This window comes from Thermobia domestica, chromosome 1 (assembly GCF_964235325.1).
Source record: "Thermobia domestica chromosome 1, izTheDome1.hap1.1, whole genome shotgun sequence".
Classification (NCBI taxonomy): Eukaryota; Metazoa; Arthropoda; class Insecta; order Zygentoma; family Lepismatidae; genus Thermobia; species Thermobia domestica.
In genome coordinates, this window is record NC_137454.1 from 205,065,245 (window position 1) to 205,086,589 (window position 21,345).

The following is a 21,345-nucleotide window of genomic DNA, read 5'->3' on the forward strand; positions in this document are numbered from 1 at the left end:
AGAGCTTAACCTAACGAATTTTGTCTTTTTCAAAGACATTATTATTATTATTATTATTATTATTATTATTATTATTATTATTATTATTATTATTATTATTATTATTATTATTATTATTATTATTAATAATAATAATAATAGTAATAATAATAATAATATTCCATTGACATGAAGTACTTCAATTTGAAGCAATTTCTTGGGATGATTTTACCATCAACTACTTGTATCGCCAGACTATTTTTTGTGCATATGCATCTACTTGTGTGGTAGTTTTTATCTGTCTACATACATAGGTAGATAGATAGATATGTGTGTATGTTTAGTATATTTTCAATATGTCAATTAATAATAATTTGGCTACCCTTAAATCCAGAACTTTCATTCGTTAAGAAATTAAGTAATTACTATAATTTCAAACATATGTAGTAGCCACACTATATTTTGGATTTTACATACAAACATTAAACATTATTCTTCAGCTCCATCGATCAATATTCAGAAATTCCCAAAGAAGGCTCTGAATTTCCGTTACATATCACAAAATATTTTTACCGCAAAACAATATAAGCCTCTTGAAAAATTCTCTTATTTGTAAGAGAAAACTAATGATCGCTTTTGGCTGTTGCAATGGTCTGTCCAAGCAGCTTGATAAAAATTTATCATTTATAACGACAAAAGCTGCTTCTCTTATAAACTTCGTGAGATGAGTGTAGGGGAGGGGAGCGCCGAATTCTACTTCGTCCCGGGCCCCAAAATCTCTAGCTACGGCTTTGATTGACAGCGACCAAGGGTTTCCCAAAATTTTACTGAAAACATTTTCAAGCTTAAAAAACATAACATGAGTCACTCCTAAATAATTCATGGACCCTTTTAAATATGTTGAGAGAGGGCCCATCATAAAAGTTTTGATGGGGCCCCCATGTATTTCCCGCTCCAGGGCCCCAATGGTCTTAAGCCGGACCAGTATATTTTCTATACGGAAAACAAGGTGCTGTAAAATGTAAATTAGTATTTAGTTTCAAGTTATGGCATCATTTGATATTTCAATTTAGCTGAATACTTCAATATTAGCAAAATTAGAAAGCAGAGTGGGAAATCAGGAACCTTACAAGGGTTGAATTACGAAAAATGTGAAAGGCTGTTTTCGCATCATCATGAGCTGGCAACGCTAACCTGGGAATAGCCAACTGTATTGCCGGTACTCGACGTGTTATCGTCGTTCATTCCCTTACTCACGTATGCGATACGAGACGGAGAGCCCACTAAAAAATTCACCGTCCAGGGCCCACTGGGAAATTTCCCGGTTTCTCGCCTGGCCAGTACGGCCCTGCCTTTAAAAGCCCTTGATCCTCTTAGGGTTCGGGCCCCCCTCACCGCCGGGTCTTGTGGTTTATAAATCCGGTACTGGTGCCAACCTACAAACTTCCTAATGAGGGACTTACTTATGAAATACGAAGAAAGTTACTAGGGGAACTTTCAAAATAAACCAATAAATAAAATAAAATAAAGTCCCAAACCCAATTTCTATCATTAAATTATCTTTTGTGAACAAACTAAATTATGGTGTGGTTAATAAAACATTTACTTACGAAGCATAAAAGAATCACCACAATGTAAGGAGAAATGTGTCCAAAAAAAAAAAAAAAAAAAAAAAAAAAACTATCTGGGTTTTTCCAAAGGAAATGATTTATGCAACGTTGTAGTGTTGTTGATGAGATATACGGGGTAGATCATTTATCTTGAAACGCCCTTGTAATTTTTCAATTAATTGATATAAAACTTTGAAATTTTATAGGATTCAAATAACGTATTTGTTATCAACAGGAGAAAATTGTTTTACATATTCATCAATTCCACCAGATTAACTTTTACAGTAGTAGTTATAATACACAAATATTTATAGTAAAATCTTAGTAAAACATCTAGGATCTATGTATAATTTTAAGAACTGCAAAGGTTGTAAGAAAGAATTTTTTTCTCTCTCTTTTCAGAACCGTCGAACAGTCAGGATAACCATATCATCTGTTCTTGGTGCCAAAAACTGGGCATGAAGCTATTTACATTAAAAACTGCATTTGGACAAAAGGAGTTTTGCTCTGAGCTTTGCTTTACTCAATGTCGAAGGGCATCATTCAAGAAGAATAAAATTTGTGACTGGTGCCGCCATGTTAGGCACACTGTCAACTATGTGGATTTCCAAGATGGAGAACAACAACTCCAATTTTGCAGGTGGGTTTTTTGAGTCAGAATTCGAAAGCTTGCATTGGAAGAACTACCGTGTATCAATTTTTTCCATTATTCCACTCACGGTCAGTCCAACTACTTGGTAGATCACTATCAATTTAGGCCAGGAAGTAACAAGTTAAAACTTAGGGGTTGATCTCGTTGATGGAGATGATATTCAAGCGATAGAGATCAACCATTTCCGGTTTTAACAATGATCACTATAGAGTAAAACGATAATATAAAACGGGAATAAGTTTCCTGCAAAAGATTAAGCATTCCAAGAATACCTTTCATTTCCATCATTAACTTTCTACTAAAACCGGAAGTGATAGAAATCTACTACAACTTCCGGTTTCAATATTGTTCTACAAAAGCAATAAGGGATAACGAGAAGCGATTTTCTCCGAAATCGATTTAGCGTTCTAAGAATAGATACCATCTTCTATCTTAAGCTTAACTTTCTGTTCAAACCGGAAGTGGTAGGAATGTACTTTACTTCCAGATTCAATATAAATTGAAAAAATATTACGCCATGCAAACCAAACTCTTTGACGTGAAGTACACGTGACACTGCTAGTTAGTTTCTTTATAACAGCGAGCACCATATTTTGTATATATTCCTCTTGATATTTTTGCCCGTTCCTGCCCCCATGCGAGAAATTTCCCGACGAGGCCAATGTCCATGTCATCCGGTTCCTTCGCCAAGAGTGCTAATTTTTACATTGGAATTATTTTTCATTAGTGGAGATTGTCTACTTTGTGCTCTCAATGTTTAACAAATTTCCGTATATTCTAGTCCAAAAATGTATATTTCAGTGAAGTGTAAAGCGTATAATGTATTTAAGAATCTCTTGGTAGGTACGTACTGAATGAGGACTGAAGTTTTATTTAATGGTTATTGTTTTGATTTGTAAATTAGAGATGCTTTCCTGAAATTTTAGTTTATGATTTAAAATAAATATTTGTTTTGGAAATAAAGTTAATTCAAGGGTTATGATTTCTTATATTTCTTTTGCATTCTTGCCACTTGTCTCGTGTAAGTGATTAAGTGTAGGCCTAATAACTGTATGAGATACTGTACATATTATACGTATATTATTTACAAAGCATGCTTACGTCGCTGCACCCTTAGAAGCCTTATGTGTAGAATACAAAATTTTGTAGGACATATGAAAACGACTGCATTGCTTGTTAGAAAGCAGGAAGAAAATCAGATATATGCAACTGCTAGGCGAGCATTATTGTCACCATATTAACATAAATTCGGCTATGTATATTTAAGAATACTTAAAATGATAAGAGCAATTTGACCGCGACATCACATGGAGGGTTTTGTTTCATGACGTAATTACCCGCAAATGAACGATACCACAGAAAGGTCTTTTACGTGTATGTTGCACAGGGGCGTAACTAGAGGCTTCTAGGCTTCTGAAAATTTAAATGCACAACTCTGTATCTCATGTGTTTACTACCCGTGAAATATGCTGTTTTCGTTTTTAATGGCATCGATTTAAGCGGCATCGGAAAGATCATTGATCATCTCGACGACCCCGAAAACCATGGATTCGACACAGATATTGGTCATTTTCGATTATTTTATTATCTCCCCCTCCCCCAAGTTGCGGGCTTGAATTTGAATTTAAACGGGATCGAAAGTATTACTATTCAATTAAGCGACCCAAAAAACTATAAAGTCGACACTGATAGTGGCCATTTTCGATCATTTTTATATCTCTCTTTCTCCCCCTCCCCCAAGTGGAGGGAATGATTTTTGATTTAAACTGATCGGAAATATCACTGTTCATCTGAATGATCCCGAAAACTATGGATTAGACACTAATATTGGTCATTTTCGATTATAATTATATATAGCTCCCCTTCCCCCTCTTCCGTACTGCGGCACTCGTCATCAGAATTATCACTGTTAATCTCAGCTACTCTTAAAACAATGGATTCGACACTAATATTAGTTATTTTCGATCATTTTTAAATGTTTATCCCCTGCCCTACATTGTATCATCCCCCTCCCCAACTACCAGAGCCGAACTTGGATTGAAACAGCATCAGAAGTGTCACTGTTTCTCTCATCGACCCCGAAAACTATGGATTCAACACTAATATCGATCATTTTTGATCATTTTTAAATTTCTCTCCTTCTCCCCCTCCCTACGTTGCCTCGTCACAGTGAATAGCCTAAAGTAATCCCCACCCCTAAAGTCATGTATGTTGAAAATTTGATTGAGATCGGTCTGGTGGTTCGAAACTGATGAAGTCACAAAGGCAGTCATTTTTATTTTATTTATTTACATATATTCCCTCTCCCCTTCCCCTAGGTTGGCTCGCCAAAATGAAACGATAAGAAACACCCAAGGCCCGACCCTCATATATGTTGAAAATTTGATCGATATTGGTTGGGTGGTTCAAAAGTTATTAGGTTTTATTAGTTTTTATTTATACGTCCCCCTCCCCTCCCCTCCCCTACAATCTACCGTTAAAGTGAAATTACAAAAATGTTTCCAGATCCGAACCTCATGCATCTTGAAAATTTGATTGAGATCGGTCGGATAGTTCAAGAGTTATTAAGTTACAAAAATAGTAACTTTCAATCTTATACAGTGACGTAGCAATAGGGTAGGCAGGGTAGGCATTGCCTACGGGCACAGGGCATTTCGGTATATTAGGGGACGCCCCAGATTTTTAATAAAAAAAAGAAGCAAATTATATAAATGGTGCCTCAGGTTTTCGCAGTCTTCATTTCCGAAAATGACAAGAATAAAAATTCCTGTTCACTTCGCTCGCAGTTTCTCACATTTGCGTATGAAATCATTGGCATTACTATAAACTCGTCGAGATTATAGCACTGTGTGATTAAGAAATTAATCCTCCTGTATTAATACGATATCAGTCCTATATTACATGTACTGAGCTTATTAACTATAAATAAAATTCTCCTTCGCAGCAGGCTTTCAACAATAATGACAAATTCTATGACCTGTAAGATCTGAATTAAAACGAGTTAAAAAGTGTTGTCATGATTATGAGGCACAGCAGAATTGCTACCTACCGCGGCTACACAGAACCAAGCACAAGCACCAAGGGTTGGGCAAACTGGGCAACTGTTCGGGGCGCCAACGGCAGGGGCGCTCAAACGAGCAACCTAAAATAAATTTTCGAACGTATTTTCTAATATCACTATAGTAAAACGTAAAATATAGGCTAAGACTAGATGAGGAGCGCCAAAACGACACTCTGGCCGGGTGAAAATTTTGCCTTCTTCCGTTCCTGATACTGACTACGATGATATAATGGTTAAATGGATGAGGATGATACTGACGTATTTTAGCTCTAATCTCAACATTATTGGAGACTAATAATTAGCTGATCTTTTAAAATACCGATTGCAATATTACTTACAGTATTTTTGTAGACGTGATGACTTTTCTCTTGACATTATACTATAATTACGTTATTCTCTCAAGTTGGATGTGGTACTGTGAGCCTTGCTGGGTGTTTGCAGACAGGTGTGAACGAAATTCCCAAGAAGAATGGATTAATGGCAAAAATACATGGAAGAACTTGTCAAGCAAAATAGCAAGGCATGAAAGCTCAGAAAACCATATTCAGTCAGTGATGAAATCTCCATATGTCAAAAGGCAAACAATGGTAAGCAAACTCTATTTGGAAACATAAACGGGCATAAATTATTGGCAGAAAGTATTAAAGCGAGTGTTTCGTGTTATCCTTTCCCTGTGTTCAGGTAATGTAGCACTTCGTGGAGATCGAGAATCCGTGAAAGAATGCTACAACTCAGGTAATTTCCCTCGAACTATCAGTCTTATGGCAGAATTTGAAGAGCCTTTTAGAAGATGATAGGAAGAAAGTCAAATATCTAAGCCCTCAAATTCAGAATGAAATCATTGATCTCACTGCAAAGAAAATTAAGAAAGACATCTGCAATAAGATTCAAGAGGCTCCTTTTTTCAACATTATCCTGGATTCAACGCAAAACATTACAAAAATCGAACAAGTAAGCATCACCATTCGTTATCTTCTAAACCTAGTGATTATTTCCCACAGATCGAAATTGTAGAAACCTTCATTGAATTTTACCATATGTATGAACACTGCGCAGAACATTATGAAGATTTAATACTAAAAGTCCTATTAGAAAATGAGATTGACATTAAGAAGTGTAGAGGGCAAGGCTACGGTGGAGCAGCAGTAATGAGTGGTCGTATTTCTGGCTTGCTAACGCGGATTCAAAAACATGCCAAGAATGCAATATATGTTCACTGCGCAGCACATAGTCTGTATCTCGTGTTATCGAATGCTGCAAAAGTTAACAGAAGCTGTTAATTTCTTTGCCACTCTACTGTATATACATAACTTCTTTGGTAGCGTTCAGGAAACGCTGGAAGGCTTTAATACTGTATTCCCAAGGATACATCTCCCGAAAATGAAACGACATTGGAGAAACTCTCTCAAACACGTTGGGATTCAAGTCATAATGTCATGTTCGCACTAAGAAAGAGATATATAGACTTTACGAAATGTCTTAATGTCATGTGCGTTACTGGAACAGAAAAGGAACGTACAAAAGCACCTCGCTATCCTCGATTCCTTAATAGTAAACATTAGGGTACGCTTCGAAGGAATAACGGAAATTTGATAAAGATTTTCGTTCTTATGCCTGTAAATGTTACGAACCACTCCTGAAGAAGAGGTCACGAAGCAGTTTTAGAGACTATTGTGCTTCTGAGATGCAGGCGATTTATCCAGTGACTTTCCACGACAAGTGTTAACTTTCAGAAACAGTTTTCAAGACAACTTTCAAATCTTTCAACCCACGATGAAACTCTTCATATTATCACCGAATCTGACCTCAACAGTATGGCCCAAGAACGCCTTTGGGGGTGTTTCCATGCTGAGTATTGAATGAAAAACAGCTCATGAATTCGACATCTCTGATCTGATAAAATAATTTGTAGAAGCAAAAGTGAGGAAGAAACATTTCTGATTTTGTATACAATTTCTCAATTAATAAAACTGAAAATAGAAAATGCTTATAAGCGGTTTCAAAGTTTTATTGTTTATTTTATAATTATGTAAAATCGTAACATACTATATATATATATATATATATTCATTTGAAATCCTTTGGGTAATACTGATTGATACATTACTGTTTATTTACAGTACCATTTCAAAAAAAAATCTGAATTTTACATGAGAATATTTTTAATGAACAGGGCGCTCTGTCCACTTTATGTCTGAAACACATACCACAGCGATATAAAAAGAAAAAAATTGTCAATACCCACTAGGGTGGAGCGAAAAATTTTTTTTTCGAAATTCGAATTTGGATAGGGGGCAAAAGTTGCATCATATCGTAGTACTTTACCATAGAAAATTTCAATTCTCTAAAATAATTTTTAGTCGGGGCGCAAGCGGCCTTAAATTTCAGATTTTGCAAATTATTTTCCATTTACTATGTAAATATTTAGCAATTCTTCGCTGAAAGTACACTGTAATTTGTATTGTTGATGCAGGGCAAAAGAAGCATCCTGTATCAGTAAATAACAACAAGAATTTTTAATTCTCTAAAATTATTTTTAGCCGAGGCACAATGGCTCTGAAATTTGGGAATAATATTAAGAAAAGTGATCAACTATACCTAAGCATTTTGCGACTTTGTCATAAAGAAGAGTTTTTTTTTTTTTTCTATTTGATAACAGTTTCCTTCTGATATTCTATAATGAACTTGTTGGCAGTGTTGTCAGTAGTATAATAGTCTGGGGGTGTGACAGTGATGTAACTAAGGGGGGCAAATGGGGCTTGTGCTCCAGGCAACGAAATGGGGGGCACAAACTTGGCAAATATTTATTTTCACTGTAAGGCAAGGACATAAGTTTTAGCAACTAAAAATCATAAAAAATACCCTAGAAACTTAACAGGACAACTTAGGATCATATCCATAGAGCATAAATTATCTTTTGAGCTTCAAAGCAATCATTTGAGGACATTGTAAAAATAAAAAATAAAAAATAAATAAAAAAAAAACCTTTGCAGCCAAAAAGCCTGAAAAGTTAAATTTTAGTTCCAGCTTTTTGTGTTTTCATTTAACTTATCTATTTAAGAGATTTGCAAAATGTCCGTGTATAATACTTGAGACAACAGTTTGACTGTTTGTCATAATTAAATATTTTATTCTAAAACAACATATTGTTGACTCATTCTACACATACACACGTCCCGATATAATTCCAGAAACATTTTGATTTACTGTTATTATGATAAGTCTATAGAATATGTCAAGCTTGCTACTCTCAAATTATTTGTCAATCAGATACTAATTAGTTTGGTGTTTTGTCTTGTACTAAAAAACTATGTACTGCAGTTTTGAAGTCAAGCTTTACCACTTGAAGGAAAAATGAAATAGGAAAACTACTGTATGATGCTGATATCAGTTATAGTTGGGGAGCATTTTGGTTGGTTGATCAGGAGGAAGGGGGGCTAACCGAGTTCTTGCCTTGGGCGACAACTAGGCTAATTGCGTCTCTGGGTGGTGTGTAAAAAAAATGACACTCGGTTAAATTGAAGTTACTTGGACTGAAAACCAGCAAGCGATCTTACGGTGAAGCTTTTAACCAGAGTATTATACTCTACCAGTTACATTATCAATCTTCAGATTCCTCTTCATCTTCGGAAACAAGAAAGGAAGGCAATAAAGAACACGTTGAAGCTGGAGGAGATCCTTATTTTAGTTGGAGGTATTCTTTGAAGAAGACAAGAGAGCAATCACTGATTGGATGCACGCAAATGAGAAAATTCCTCCCAAAATTAGCAAAATTGAAGGAGAAAACCGGCGTGACTAGAAGAAAAATTGCAGCAATTGCTACTACAGTTTTGGGAGAGTTTAATATTGTGATTCCAGAGCAGTCGCAAAACATAATTGACAGAAGTAAAATACAAAGAGAATCGAAAAGTGTAAAAACTAAAGAGGCTGCTAATAAAGTGAAACCTCGTGCCATCTATTTTGATGGGAAGAAAGATCAAACACTCATGATGTCCGAAAGTCACCTAGATATGAAGATTGAAGAACATTATTGTATTCTTGAAGAACCACGTAACGATTTTCCCAGCCATGCCTCTTTGACCGGATCAGCATCAGCAAAGAATATTGCTAGTTCCATCTGCCGCGAAATACAAAAAAATAATGTATACCTATCAGATGTGGTACCTATCGTCTGCGATGGCACTAATACTAATGTGGAGTCAAAAGGAGGAGTGATTAAGAATGCTCGAAAAGCATTTAGGGAGGGTCTTGCAGTTGGGGATATGTTTATTGCATTTCATTGAACTACCACTTTGTCATTTACTAAAAGAAATCGATGATGCAACTACTGGTTCTTACATTTCTCTGGCCCTATTGATAAATCACTTGTGAATTGTGAAACAAATCCAGTGTGCGGCTTCGAAAAGATTTCTTCAGAACTTCCTACATTCCTAAATGTGCGTGATTTCAGTTATGATCAAAGGTACTTGTATGAAATATGACAATCTGTCATAAGATGAAACTGTGAAAAGAGCCTAGCAGATAAGAAACCAGGGAAACTTGCGCATGCCCGCTGGTTAACAATGGCTTACAGACTTGTGTGTAAATACAGTATATCAATTCCAAATCCTTCAGAGGAGCTCAAAACTCTTGCAAAGTTCGTGGTAAAAGTATATGCACCAGTGTGGTTCAACGTGAAACTGAAACATCTTGTCAAATACGGATCTAAACATTTGTTGTTGAACACAAGACTTTCGCGAATGTTTGCAAGAATCATACACGACGTCTGTCAATAAAATCATTTTCAGAAATGCATTCTATGCGAATCCTTAGAATATTCTCATTGCCATGATTGGTACGACAGATCAGCTACACGAATCCTTGCTGCCGATAAAATCCTCCAATCCAGAAAACAGTGTAAACCTTTTGAAATTCGTTTCTTCCAAGTGCCAGTATTAAACTTCATGGCTATTAATTACACAGAAGTTTCAAACTGAAATCAGTGTAACATAACAGAACCACCAATACTGACTCATGTGACAGATGGCAAGTTGCAAGAAATTTGCTCTTCAGAAAATAGATGTGTTGATATCCCAGAGTTACCATGTCATACGCAAGCAGTGGTAAGATGAATGAAAATAATTAGTGAAGCTTCTTTACGTATGTAGGGCTCGAGAGAGAGATTTTCTTATTCGTTCCAAAACTGACTCGACAAAATACATGGTTACTTTCGAGACAAAGTGGCAGTATTTTGAACGAAGACGTGGATGAAACTTATGAAACATTCAATCTAATGTTGGCGGTCGGGTGGGATTGAACTTGACGGCAGCCACCTCTTAGTGGTGAATTCTGGATTGACGTAGCCTGTAACATTGAATATGAACTTCGATAGCTTTAGAAATCCATCTGACACTTCGATGAATCTTAGCACCCTCAAATTACAGTCTACTTCAAGCGAAGAGCTGCCTAATAATTACATAAATACCCAATAAACATGTATTTGTTTACACAATCTATGAAACTTAAGGCCGTTGCGCCCCGTCTAAAATAATATTTTAGAGAATTAGAACTTCCTATGGTAAAGTACTACGATATTATGCAACTTTTGCCCCATACTCGAATTCGGGGTTAGATTTTCAAAAAATTGACCTCTTTTCACTTATTTACAAAATCTATCAAACTTAAGGCCCTTTGCGCCCCGGCTAAACATTTTTTTAGAGTATTGAAATTTTCCATGGTAAAGTACTACGATATGATGCAGCTTTGGCCTCCTATCCAAAATCGAATTTCGAAAAAAAAATTTTTTGGCCTCTTTTTCACTCCACCCTAATACCCACCCACTGATAATGTTGCGGTTTGTGGTCGTTTTTGCGCGTACGCATAAGTTATAGATGGACATGCATGTCGCTTATTCGATGGGTGAGTGTGGCAGTGGCTCAGTGGTAGAGCGTTCACCTCCGGTGCTTGGGGTCCCTGGTTCGATCCCAACTCACATTGTGTAGATTTTCTGGTGGACAAACACTGTGCTCGTGTGTTTCTCGAGGTTCTCTCGTTTTATCCCACTTTCTTCATTTCATTCATTTCTGATCATCACCGTTCTCCTTTAACCAAACCGGCATAAACGTGGGACGTAAAATTTAAAGATTTCATTTCATTTTATCGATAGGTGAGGGGGCGCCACTAGGGATCTTGCCTAGGGGCACCAAAGGCTATTGTTACGCCACTGGTCTTATATAAATTGATTTTTATACATCTTCCCCTATGTTGCTACGTCAAATTTAAATCATAAAACGATCCCAGGCCTGCACCTCATCTATGTTGAAATTTTGATCAAGATCGGTCGAGTGGTTCGGGAGTTATTAAGTTTTCTTTATTTTTATACCCTCTCCTCCTCCCCTATCCACCGAGTTCTACCATCAAAGTGAATAGCCTAAAACAAGCCCAGTCTCGAACCTCATCCATGTTACAAATTTGATCGAGATCGGTTGGGCGGTTCGGGACATTTAGAGTCACAAACATAGTGATTTTCAATTGTATATACCTATATGTAGATACTTTTTATACCTTAAAATTTCTACCTGCTTGCTTTAAGTTCGGCAAAATTGTCTATAACTTCCTCGAAGTTCAGTTTTCTAACCAAGAACTGCTGTATGCAAAGAATGCATCTTTTGAATCTTTCTTGACTTATGGTGCTCCACAGATATTTTTTTTATTGTTTTAAATTTGAAAATGAACTCACCACTCGTAGTTGTGATAGGAATGATCAGAAATAACATCAAAGCTATACCGACGTCCGGAACTCTGGATGAAACTAAGTGATTTTTCACAATTAGAACAGGAATTAGAATTAGAATAATTCGGGGGAAGTGAACATAGCAAGCATGAAAATGAAAAGAATCTCACACAGAAATAGTAGCAAGCTGATTGACAATTATATATGAATAGGACAGACCCTCTGCAGTCTGAAAATAAAGTATGGTTCATATCGTGTCTGAAGTAACATGCACAGAATCAAATGAATCATACAAGGTAAATTATTCGCTTCACTCCACACGTCGGGGTGAAGTGAATATACATATGAGGTGAAGTGGTGAGAAGACGTGTCCTTGACATAATGTAAATAACAAGATATAAACTGCTAAATAATGAGCATACAACTAACGAAGAACATCTACATGATGTACAGGTACAGTCACGAAAGAAAGTATTCTTCAGTTGACAAAATTTCTCTTCCTAATAACTCAAGAATAAATTAACCTATTAGATTACCGATTTTGGAAATTTATCAAATTATAACTATTCTAAGGATAACAACAAAAATATCCAAATTAATTCATTTGTTCCCGAGTTATTGGGAAAAGAAAATTTGTCAACTGTCAAATACTTTCTTTTCCATGTGTACATAAGTTATTGTTCGGGAAAAGTTTAAGAAGGAAATAGACATACCAACCCGAGATCGTGTCCAAAGTACCGTCTCGGGGGCATTGAGTTGTTTGACCTTACAAGAAAGGGCACAATATTTGAGCTTCCAATAGGTCTTGAACACAGGTTTCTCCTGTGGTTTGGAGGACAGATAAGAAATAGTTAGATATAAATATGTTCTTTGGTCCATATTGTATACATGGAATGATTAATGATATATGAAATGATTAACAGGACTATTTACATCACCCTAAAACATGTTAGTCACTTCACCCCACCTCGTCGTCTTTTTTCAAAACATGTTCTGTAGCATTATGTTCGCAATATATTGAGGCATATCTATATACATTCTACCTAATAATCGCCTCATGCTACTGTGGAAGTATTGCGTACAACACGATTATTTCAAGAAAGAATTGTCCTAGATTATTACTGTTTCATATTACAATAGCAACAAAAAAGGCTACAAATCTACTCATTTTCCCTGCTGTGCATGCTCGCTGCATTCAATAGTTCGCTTATTTCCTCTGTACACTACCTTCCTTCGTCAGCCCCAGACTCAATACTGAACATACAGGAGCTTTGCAAGGTCAGCGCCGATCATGCTTTGTTGCCACATATCATTAACCTTAACCCTATTCACTTCACTCCTATAGTCACTTCCCCCGAATTACTCTAGTTCGTTTGTTGTCACTTCAGAGATCTCATTACTAGCTAGGGAAGGTCGCGAGGTGTTACTCTGACTTCAAATTGATACTACGAAATCAACTTGTTTTTACATATGAAACAATTATGCAAACGGAGAAATCCTCAATCGGAAGCATTTTCGAGTTACGAGCTTTCAAAGTTCAAAGTTGGACAGATTTTGCAAAAGATTTGAAGTAACTATTGCTTGAGATGCATGCCTCATTTTTGGCATCGAGGGGTTTCCTTGGCTGCCCAGCACAGTGGTGAGGTCAAAACGTACACATTTTACAACATAAGGTCACTTATTGTGGAGGAGGTGAAGGGTAATGATGTTTTACAACTTGGAAATTGCCATTTGTTTGGCACATTGGGTCGATACGCTGATAAAATGCATTTGCATTTGACAGGGTTCGAAGTACCGCTCACGATAGTTTCGCAGCCAACCGCTCTTGTGCAACACGATTAGTTTGAAGCATCAATTCCGCGCGATTGACTACAAATGAAATGTCGGTGGTGTAAACTGAATTCATATTCACTGTCAATGCTAGCCTGTGATGGATAATTTATTTGGATTAACTTCATTTTAACAATAAACTGATTTTTGTTTTGCACATATGATACTGTGTTGTGCGCCCCAGTGCTCCAAAATTTTTGTTGGACAGCTGATCTGGGCAAAACAACACATTGGTGACAGAGCCAGAAAACATAAAACTTACAGGGAAACTTAAGATGTAGCAATCCTAGTTTTCTTCAATGCTTTCATGAGCTGACAGAGAAGTCTCTCATATGTAGAAATGTAGAATTTTCATTGTAATGAGTAATACTTGTGTAACTAATTTAGTAATTTTTTCATTAATAAGTATTCACTGTTGAATTGTAAACTGTGAAAACTCATAAATAATATGTAAAGCAATTTGACAAATGTATTTATTTTTAATCTTTTTCAGTGACAAGTGTCTCAATCAATACAAAATGAACATATTCTGCAAAGAGACCCAAGCGCACCTGAAGATGCATCCTCATTTACAAGATACAGCAGGAAGTGAAACACTCATTACTCCAGAACTGTGGCTGCGCGATTGCCGTACTTGTGAATCTCCTACTCGAATTCCTACTGAGGCAACTGAACATAAACCAAACGTATTCTCAACTGCAAGTACAACAACACTAAGCGTAAACAATACTTCGGGAACTCGTGTGCAGCAATCTCCACCGCACGAGAGTAACAATCTTTCAGGACCTAGCAAACCAGGCAGACCTCGTATACGAGAGAAGTCTGGAAGTGATTCCGAACGGAAAAGAACTCACACGCAATTGTCTATGTTGGTTACTTCTCGTGATCTGGACATAGACAGAGCTAGAACTACTTCTCCGAAAAGTGGCAGCGGAAGCACATCTCATAGTACAGGTAGTTCTCCAAAATCTCATAGTTTTATACCTCCACCGCTTCTTCCGATTCATCCTCTGGTACCGGGAGTTCCACCCCATATTTTCCCACCCTCGGAGGCTCAACATTCACCATATCTGCAGCCAAACGTTTTCCCACCACAAATTCTACCCACGGAACACCCACGCCTTAGTCTATTTCGTCCTCCGTTGCTGTCCTCACGGCCGATTCCACACGATTCACCTCCTCCTTGTAACCCTTCCACTTCCCAAGGCTCTTCCAAATCTCCATTTCAACCCTTTTTACGTCCAGTGTTCCCTTCGTTGTTGCCTCCTGTCACTGTTCTCGTTCCTCACCCTGTTGTGTTGCCTCTCCCAATTCCTGTGCCCATTCCCATTCCCATACCTATCAACTGGGATAAGTTGGAAGAAAAGAAAAAAGATGATGCAGTGAAAGAAGAAAAACAAGAACAACCGAAAAGTGAATCGCTGTCCACTGCTAGTGAAACAGTTGAACCGAGCGTTTCCGATGAAAACGTCGTAAGAAACAACAGTGGTAGTAGTTCCAAAGCAAGTGACAAGTCACAAGTTCCTAAGAAAGACGTGCCTCATAGTCAGCTGCGTAAGCGCAAAAGACTTGCAAGCAATTCGGAAGAAGAAATCGGAAATCGAAAATATATATCGGTATAAAATTTACTTCTAAAAGACTTTTAACCATTCTCGTGTGATATATCTTGTGTAACATTTTGTGTTTTATTTCGCATTGTCAGCTACATTTATTTACGTATTTACAAAAAGTAATATATTCGAAATAAAGATAAGTGTTTCTATTAAAATGTAATTATTGGATTAAGCTTGCTTTTCTTTAACCTTTTACTTTTCTTTTCTTTTCTTTGTCATTCGTGACAATACAATCTAGGATAACTTCGGAACCTGTTTGAAAGATATTGTTTCGCTTCTATGTATACATAAGGAGATATTGAGTTGGTTCGACTGAAATGTCCGTATGACGTGTGGCACTTTAAAAGACCGAAAACACGAAAACTATAATATCGGATTTGTTAAGTTAATCTTAGGCTGTAGCTGCACTTCCCATCATTCAGCCAGCACTTGGATTACGTAAAAAAGGAGTTCGAAGTCTGCGATGAAAGAAGTCCTCACCTTCACGTTTCACTATCCGATTATCAGGCAAGTTCTTCTAAACCAAGAAGAGACCAAGATGTCGGTGGGAGAGATGTTAGGAGAATACAGTGGATGATGAAAGGCTTTATACAACAAATCATGGTGAGCCCGCAGTGTACTTTGCACGTCATGTAGGCTTGGATTTTTGTCTAGCAACATGAGAAAACCGTGTCTATTGACCATTTCTGGACGTGAACTCCCTTGTAACTATATGGTTAACGTACACGTGTTCAGCACAAAAGACCCTGGTTCGATTCCCAGCGGGAGCCCATATGGTTCGGATACAGCTTTAATCTGTAGTTTCACGTCTCACATAGCGTCACTACTAAACGAGACGCTGACCTCCAAATCAATCAATTAACCAATCATTTCTGGATGCTTTGGATAAATTTGCAGTGCATTTCATGGAGGTCAATACTATAACGTTACACAGTAATGGCTTCACATGAACAAGGAAGTCATGATGGCTCACCCTCACAATGCTACTTAGAATAACATTTCGGCCCAAGAGATCCTGGTTCGATGTGGCCAATGTCCTGCTTTTGGTCGGACAGTCCGGCTTTTGGAGGTCCTGTCCTGTGTCCGGCTTAGTAGTCGAGCCGGACACCCATTTGTCCTGATTTTCAGTTGTCTCATTATAAATGTTTAACTTCCAATATTCTGATAGCTCGATGGCTCCAGACTCAGACATTTCAGACTTTGCAAATTATTGTCAGTTCATTTTTGTAAGTTGTAAAGTGAGAAAAGTTGAGAGTTCCAAAATTTGGTAAGAAAACCATTAGATTGACAACCCTGGCCAATCTTTCTTTGGATATGTTGCTAATTCTAAGATGAAACTATTAGTTCCTTGTGATAAAACAAAGTGCGAATCTGCTTTTTGAATTTTTATAAACGGGCTCGTCAATACATTCGAGAGCGGTATGATTTTAGTTAAACAAGTTTACTTAAGTGACTCTCGTTGCTTTCGCTTGGAAATCCCGACTGTTGAGGCATGTTAGTTCTGTTGAGGCGTGTAAATCCATTGACATGGATGGAGTTTACGGATAATTCAAGGTTTTTCAAGGAGTAGCAGCCTAAGATATGTTCAAAAACTGTGTACAACTGTTGAAGAAAGATATCTAAAATTTTTCGAACGTGCGAAAACACCAAGCAAGAAAGGTTTTGAGATTTGATGAAAGTCGGTTCATATATTCTTTCCATGCTTACTGCGAACGGGTATTTTCAACAATGAATACTGCTTGGACAAAAGAACGCAACCGACTTAGTATCTCCATAGTTAAGTCCGAACTTCAAGTTTGTTTCAACTTTGAAGTAAAAAATGAGAATAGAACGTGCACTGACATAATTCTTATAGAACAAGCGTCTATTGGAAGCCGCTCGAGGAGCAGAGAAATATCAATGTGATAAGAATTTTAACACGTAAATGTAGCTTTCTCAGCTTGCTTGAGCCAAACATGCCTAAACGCATTAATGAATTGAATGGTCATATCCCACACAGCACACCGACGTCCAATGTACATCCATTTAACGTCCGGGCAAGGATTTACGGGATGTCCAGTGGACGTGTGGTTTTGGTTCATACAACGTCTAGTGGATGTACACGGGAGAGTACAGGTGGCACAGTTGCCGTGCATCTACTGGACGTCCAGAACGTACATATTATGTCCATTTCTGGTACCAAAACGAACTAATTATGGACGTACAGACGCCCAATGGACGTTCAGAGGACGTGTTCTTTTGGTCCATACGACGTCCACTGGATATACATAAGATGTTACTTTGGGGCAGTTGCCATGCATCTCCTGGACGTCCATTCGGAGCTAAAATGGACCTATTATGGACTTCAAACTGATGTAGAGGATGTCCATATGTGGATATCATGGGAACCTGAACGTACAAATTGTGACTATTTTTGGTTCCTACACGGACCAATTATGGCCTTTCACTGAATGTTCTAAAGGACTGCCACAGAAGGATTATTCACTTAAAGCCCGATACTATCTGGAATCAATCTATTTTTAACATAGGTTAAATTTTACCATATCAAAGTGATATTTAAATAAGCCATCTTCCATCAATTTTTACTATCAGTCAACAAATACACACGTCAACATTTATACTATAAAGTTTTATAAGCAAAAAAAAAAAAAAAAAAAAAAAACAATGAGAAATATTTTTAATACGTTTAATAATATTTCGTACCTTTCCAGTCAGAATTCTTGTTCTGTGTTCCACGAAAATAATTGGTTTTCGATTTTTATCTACTGAAAGGTCAAACTATTTGAAGATTCGGTATCAATAGCAAATCTAGTTCCAATTTTACATGAATTAATCCTTCCTTACAATAATGCATCCTTATCTCCCGAAAATGAGAACTCAAAATATAATTAACAAAGTAAAGTACTCTGCCCCTACGCTTCAGTTAATACAATTTGTTGATTAAAAAAGCTTCAAACCTGCATCCTCTTCCACTCTTTGTAGATGCATAGAAAGATATCACAAACCGAAGCCTCCCTCGATTCACTCTAAAGTTTCAAATTCATTTGGAAATATCAGTTCTCCCTTTTCCTTAGTATTGAGAACAGACAAGACAGCTACGCTTCACTTCTCATATTGAAACAAATGATGACCCAAACTTTTTAACACTATTCCCCCCCCCCTTTTTTTTTTTTTTTTTTTTTTTTTTTTGCTTATTATCATACTCATAGGAGAAATATTAACTTCAATCAAAACATGACATCCATTAATGGCCGAGAACGTTACAAATTATTAAACTTATATTCATTAAAGAATAAGAAAGGCGTAACATAGAAAGAAACGAATAACATAACAATATACTTTATTGGATTACCTCTAATTACATATACTGCTCCACAATATTTGTCTTTTTAATATATTGAATAAGATTGTAATACGATTTTCTTTCGCATCTCAATGATATTAAAAGTTTCGTATACATGTTTTATTCTTGATTATGAAATGTATTATAAACGCATAATATTGTTACTAAAATAAATATTTTTTAAAAGCAAGTGAATTTTAACCTTCTCTCTGATATATCATGAGATTCTTTCTTCGTGCGCTCCATTTTTCTTTTTTCTGAAATTAAGAAAATGGGAAAATTAATTCTAGGTATAATCAACATCACAACGATCAAAATTAAAATCAGATTATGAAGTTGCTGTTAAGTAAGGTTCTTTAACTTTAAAGAGTAAAAATTACATGACGTATTCAACTTGGGACCTTTTGGCTTTAAACCATAGAAACGGGACTCAAAGGTATACAAAGTTACAATTACAAATTCCAAATTGAACTACAAATTACAAAAATGAGCTCCTCCGTGGCTAAGCGGTTAGCATACGCGCCTTTGGCGGGGGAGGCCCGGGTTCGATTCCCGGCGGGAGCCCACCTGGTTCGGATTCCACGTTAATCAGTAGGTCCACGTCTCATATAGCCTCGCTGCTGAAACGGACGTTAAACTAAAAAATAAATTAATCAATAGAAATTACAAAATGTATTATTAGCGGCAGTTTCAAGTTTCTGAAAATCTACTTTTTTTTCTTACAGCCTTGGGCCACAAAATATATTTCCTTTTCATACTTTATTCTGTTCAAGCACAATACAATGAATCTCAAATTTCAAGTTTAACTCCCAAAAGTCGTTCCATCTAAGCCTAAGTCGTTAGGCTTTCTCATTCCATTGTAAGATCGAAGAATGTATTCCGATTTTCTAAAATATCGGAAAAAAATATATACTGTAACTACGAATATATCCTCACCTTTCCGAAATAATATATATACAGGTGGCGGCAGTGCGAAGCTCAACAGTGGCGTTCTGTTTCCAAAGCTTAACCCTTTTAGACTTTATAGTAACTTCTGTTACCACGGCGTAGTATCGTATTTGATTGCTTATTTAGGTTCTATAACAAATATTTAAGCCGGTCTTTTTTATTGGTCAAGTCTAGGATGGACCAAAGAACACCCCAGATGCGTTTTGAAACCGGATGGTGAACTTGGCGACGCCAAGTGGGGGCGGAGGGGCGTGAAATTTTTCATAAAACAAATTTCAGAAATTTTTCACGCCTTTAATTTTCAAGATCAGATTGAAACTTTGCATACTGATTGCGTGCACCATTAGGTATTTCTCATTCTTTTTGAGATCCCTATGTGAAACCAGGGTCGGGTACGAGGGGCTCAAGTGTTTTTCGGAGGGGTCCGAAGCGGTGAGTTTTTCTGAAAAATTTCCGATTGTCTCGATTGTTCCGGTTGATGTGTACGATACGGACATGTAGTGGTACTGTTAGAGAGAGCTCGTTATACTGAAGAAAATGATGTTTGAACCATGACTGTACCCAGGCCCGGGCCAGAAGGGCGCAAAAATTTCGATTTCTTTTTTCCAAAAAAAAAAATCTCCGGTTTTTTTTTTCTTTTTTTTTGTTTCTAGTGTATAATACGGACAACCGAATGATACCATTGGAAAGTATTCTCTATCCTTAAGAAACAAGGTATGAACCTTGATCCTACGACAGATATTAAGGAAGCAGTAGTTGTTTGAGTGAAAGTCCCAGGTTAACTCAAAAAATGGAAATCCTAAAAGGTTTAAACATTTCTATGTATTTATTTATAGTTTCGTATCTTAATCTACTACTTATGTAGCATGAATACAAATGAATATCAAGCTGTTCGGTGAAACTATCATTTTTCTTTTCAAAAGTTTTGTTAAACACTGAGTAAACACCCTGATATTTTTAAAAAATTAAATTAAACGGGTAACTGTCAGCAAGTATACTATTACTTCAATACAACTCAGCTTCTTGATATCGTAGAGTTTGTTGCCAGAGTACATTAAACTTCAGTTTCTATTCTGTACGTTATCTTGTTCGTCTACCTTATGTTCTACGCAATCCATTAAAACAACCGTAATATCATTTTACTACTTTCGAAATTTGTTGAATTTTATAACTTAAAACTATACTTGCTCAATAAATCATAAATGTTAACTAACCTTTGTTCTCTTCCCTCCTGTCTATCCTTCGTTCGTCGCAGCCGCTTCTGAATTATCGTCTCCACTTTTTCTCTGTAACTGTCCCGCAAGCTTTTTCTACGGATTCTCTGGAAAGAAGAATAAGTGTTATACTTGAGTCTGTGTGTATTATTTTGACATTCTAACATCTGCAAATCTATGAGATGTAAACTAGTTATAACCAGAAAATGTAAAAACAGCAACTAAAGAATTTTGCAGCAATTAACGTAATCATACCTGTTTGCCTCTAACCAGGGCCGTAACTTATGGGGGCAGGGAGGGCAACTGCCCCTCCAGGGAAGCTTCCCGCCATTCGAGGGGGCCTACTTTAAGACAATTTTTTATTCCATATACTGTAATACATG

At 36.8% G+C, this 21,345-nt stretch overlaps 1 protein-coding gene and 1 long non-coding RNA gene across 3 annotated transcripts in view; one reads left to right on the plus strand and one right to left on the minus strand.

Moving 5' to 3' along the window:
• Nucleotides 1-15,617, plus strand: part of LOC145693171 (uncharacterized) — a 126,692-nt gene extending 111,075 nt beyond the window's left edge. For both annotated transcript variants that reach the window (XM_081768936.1, XM_081768946.1), the window contains exons 3-4: nt 1,992-2,229; nt 14,338-15,617. In XM_081768936.1, coding sequence (XP_081625062.1) covers nt 1,992-2,229; nt 14,338-15,466 — 1,367 coding nt within the window. In that variant the 3' untranslated portion in view covers nt 15,467-15,617. The remainder of the gene's footprint in view (nt 1-1,991; nt 2,230-14,337) is intronic.
• A 3,163-nt stretch (nt 15,618-18,780) lies between these two features.
• LOC145667014 (uncharacterized) lies at nt 18,781-21,069 on the minus strand. Its single transcript, XR_014127852.1, has 2 exons — nt 20,963-21,069; nt 18,781-19,057 (listed from the first exon to the last, which is right to left on the minus strand). It is a non-coding gene; the product is annotated as an uncharacterized LOC145667014 (long non-coding RNA).
• Between the last annotated feature and the right edge of the window lie 276 nt (nt 21,070-21,345).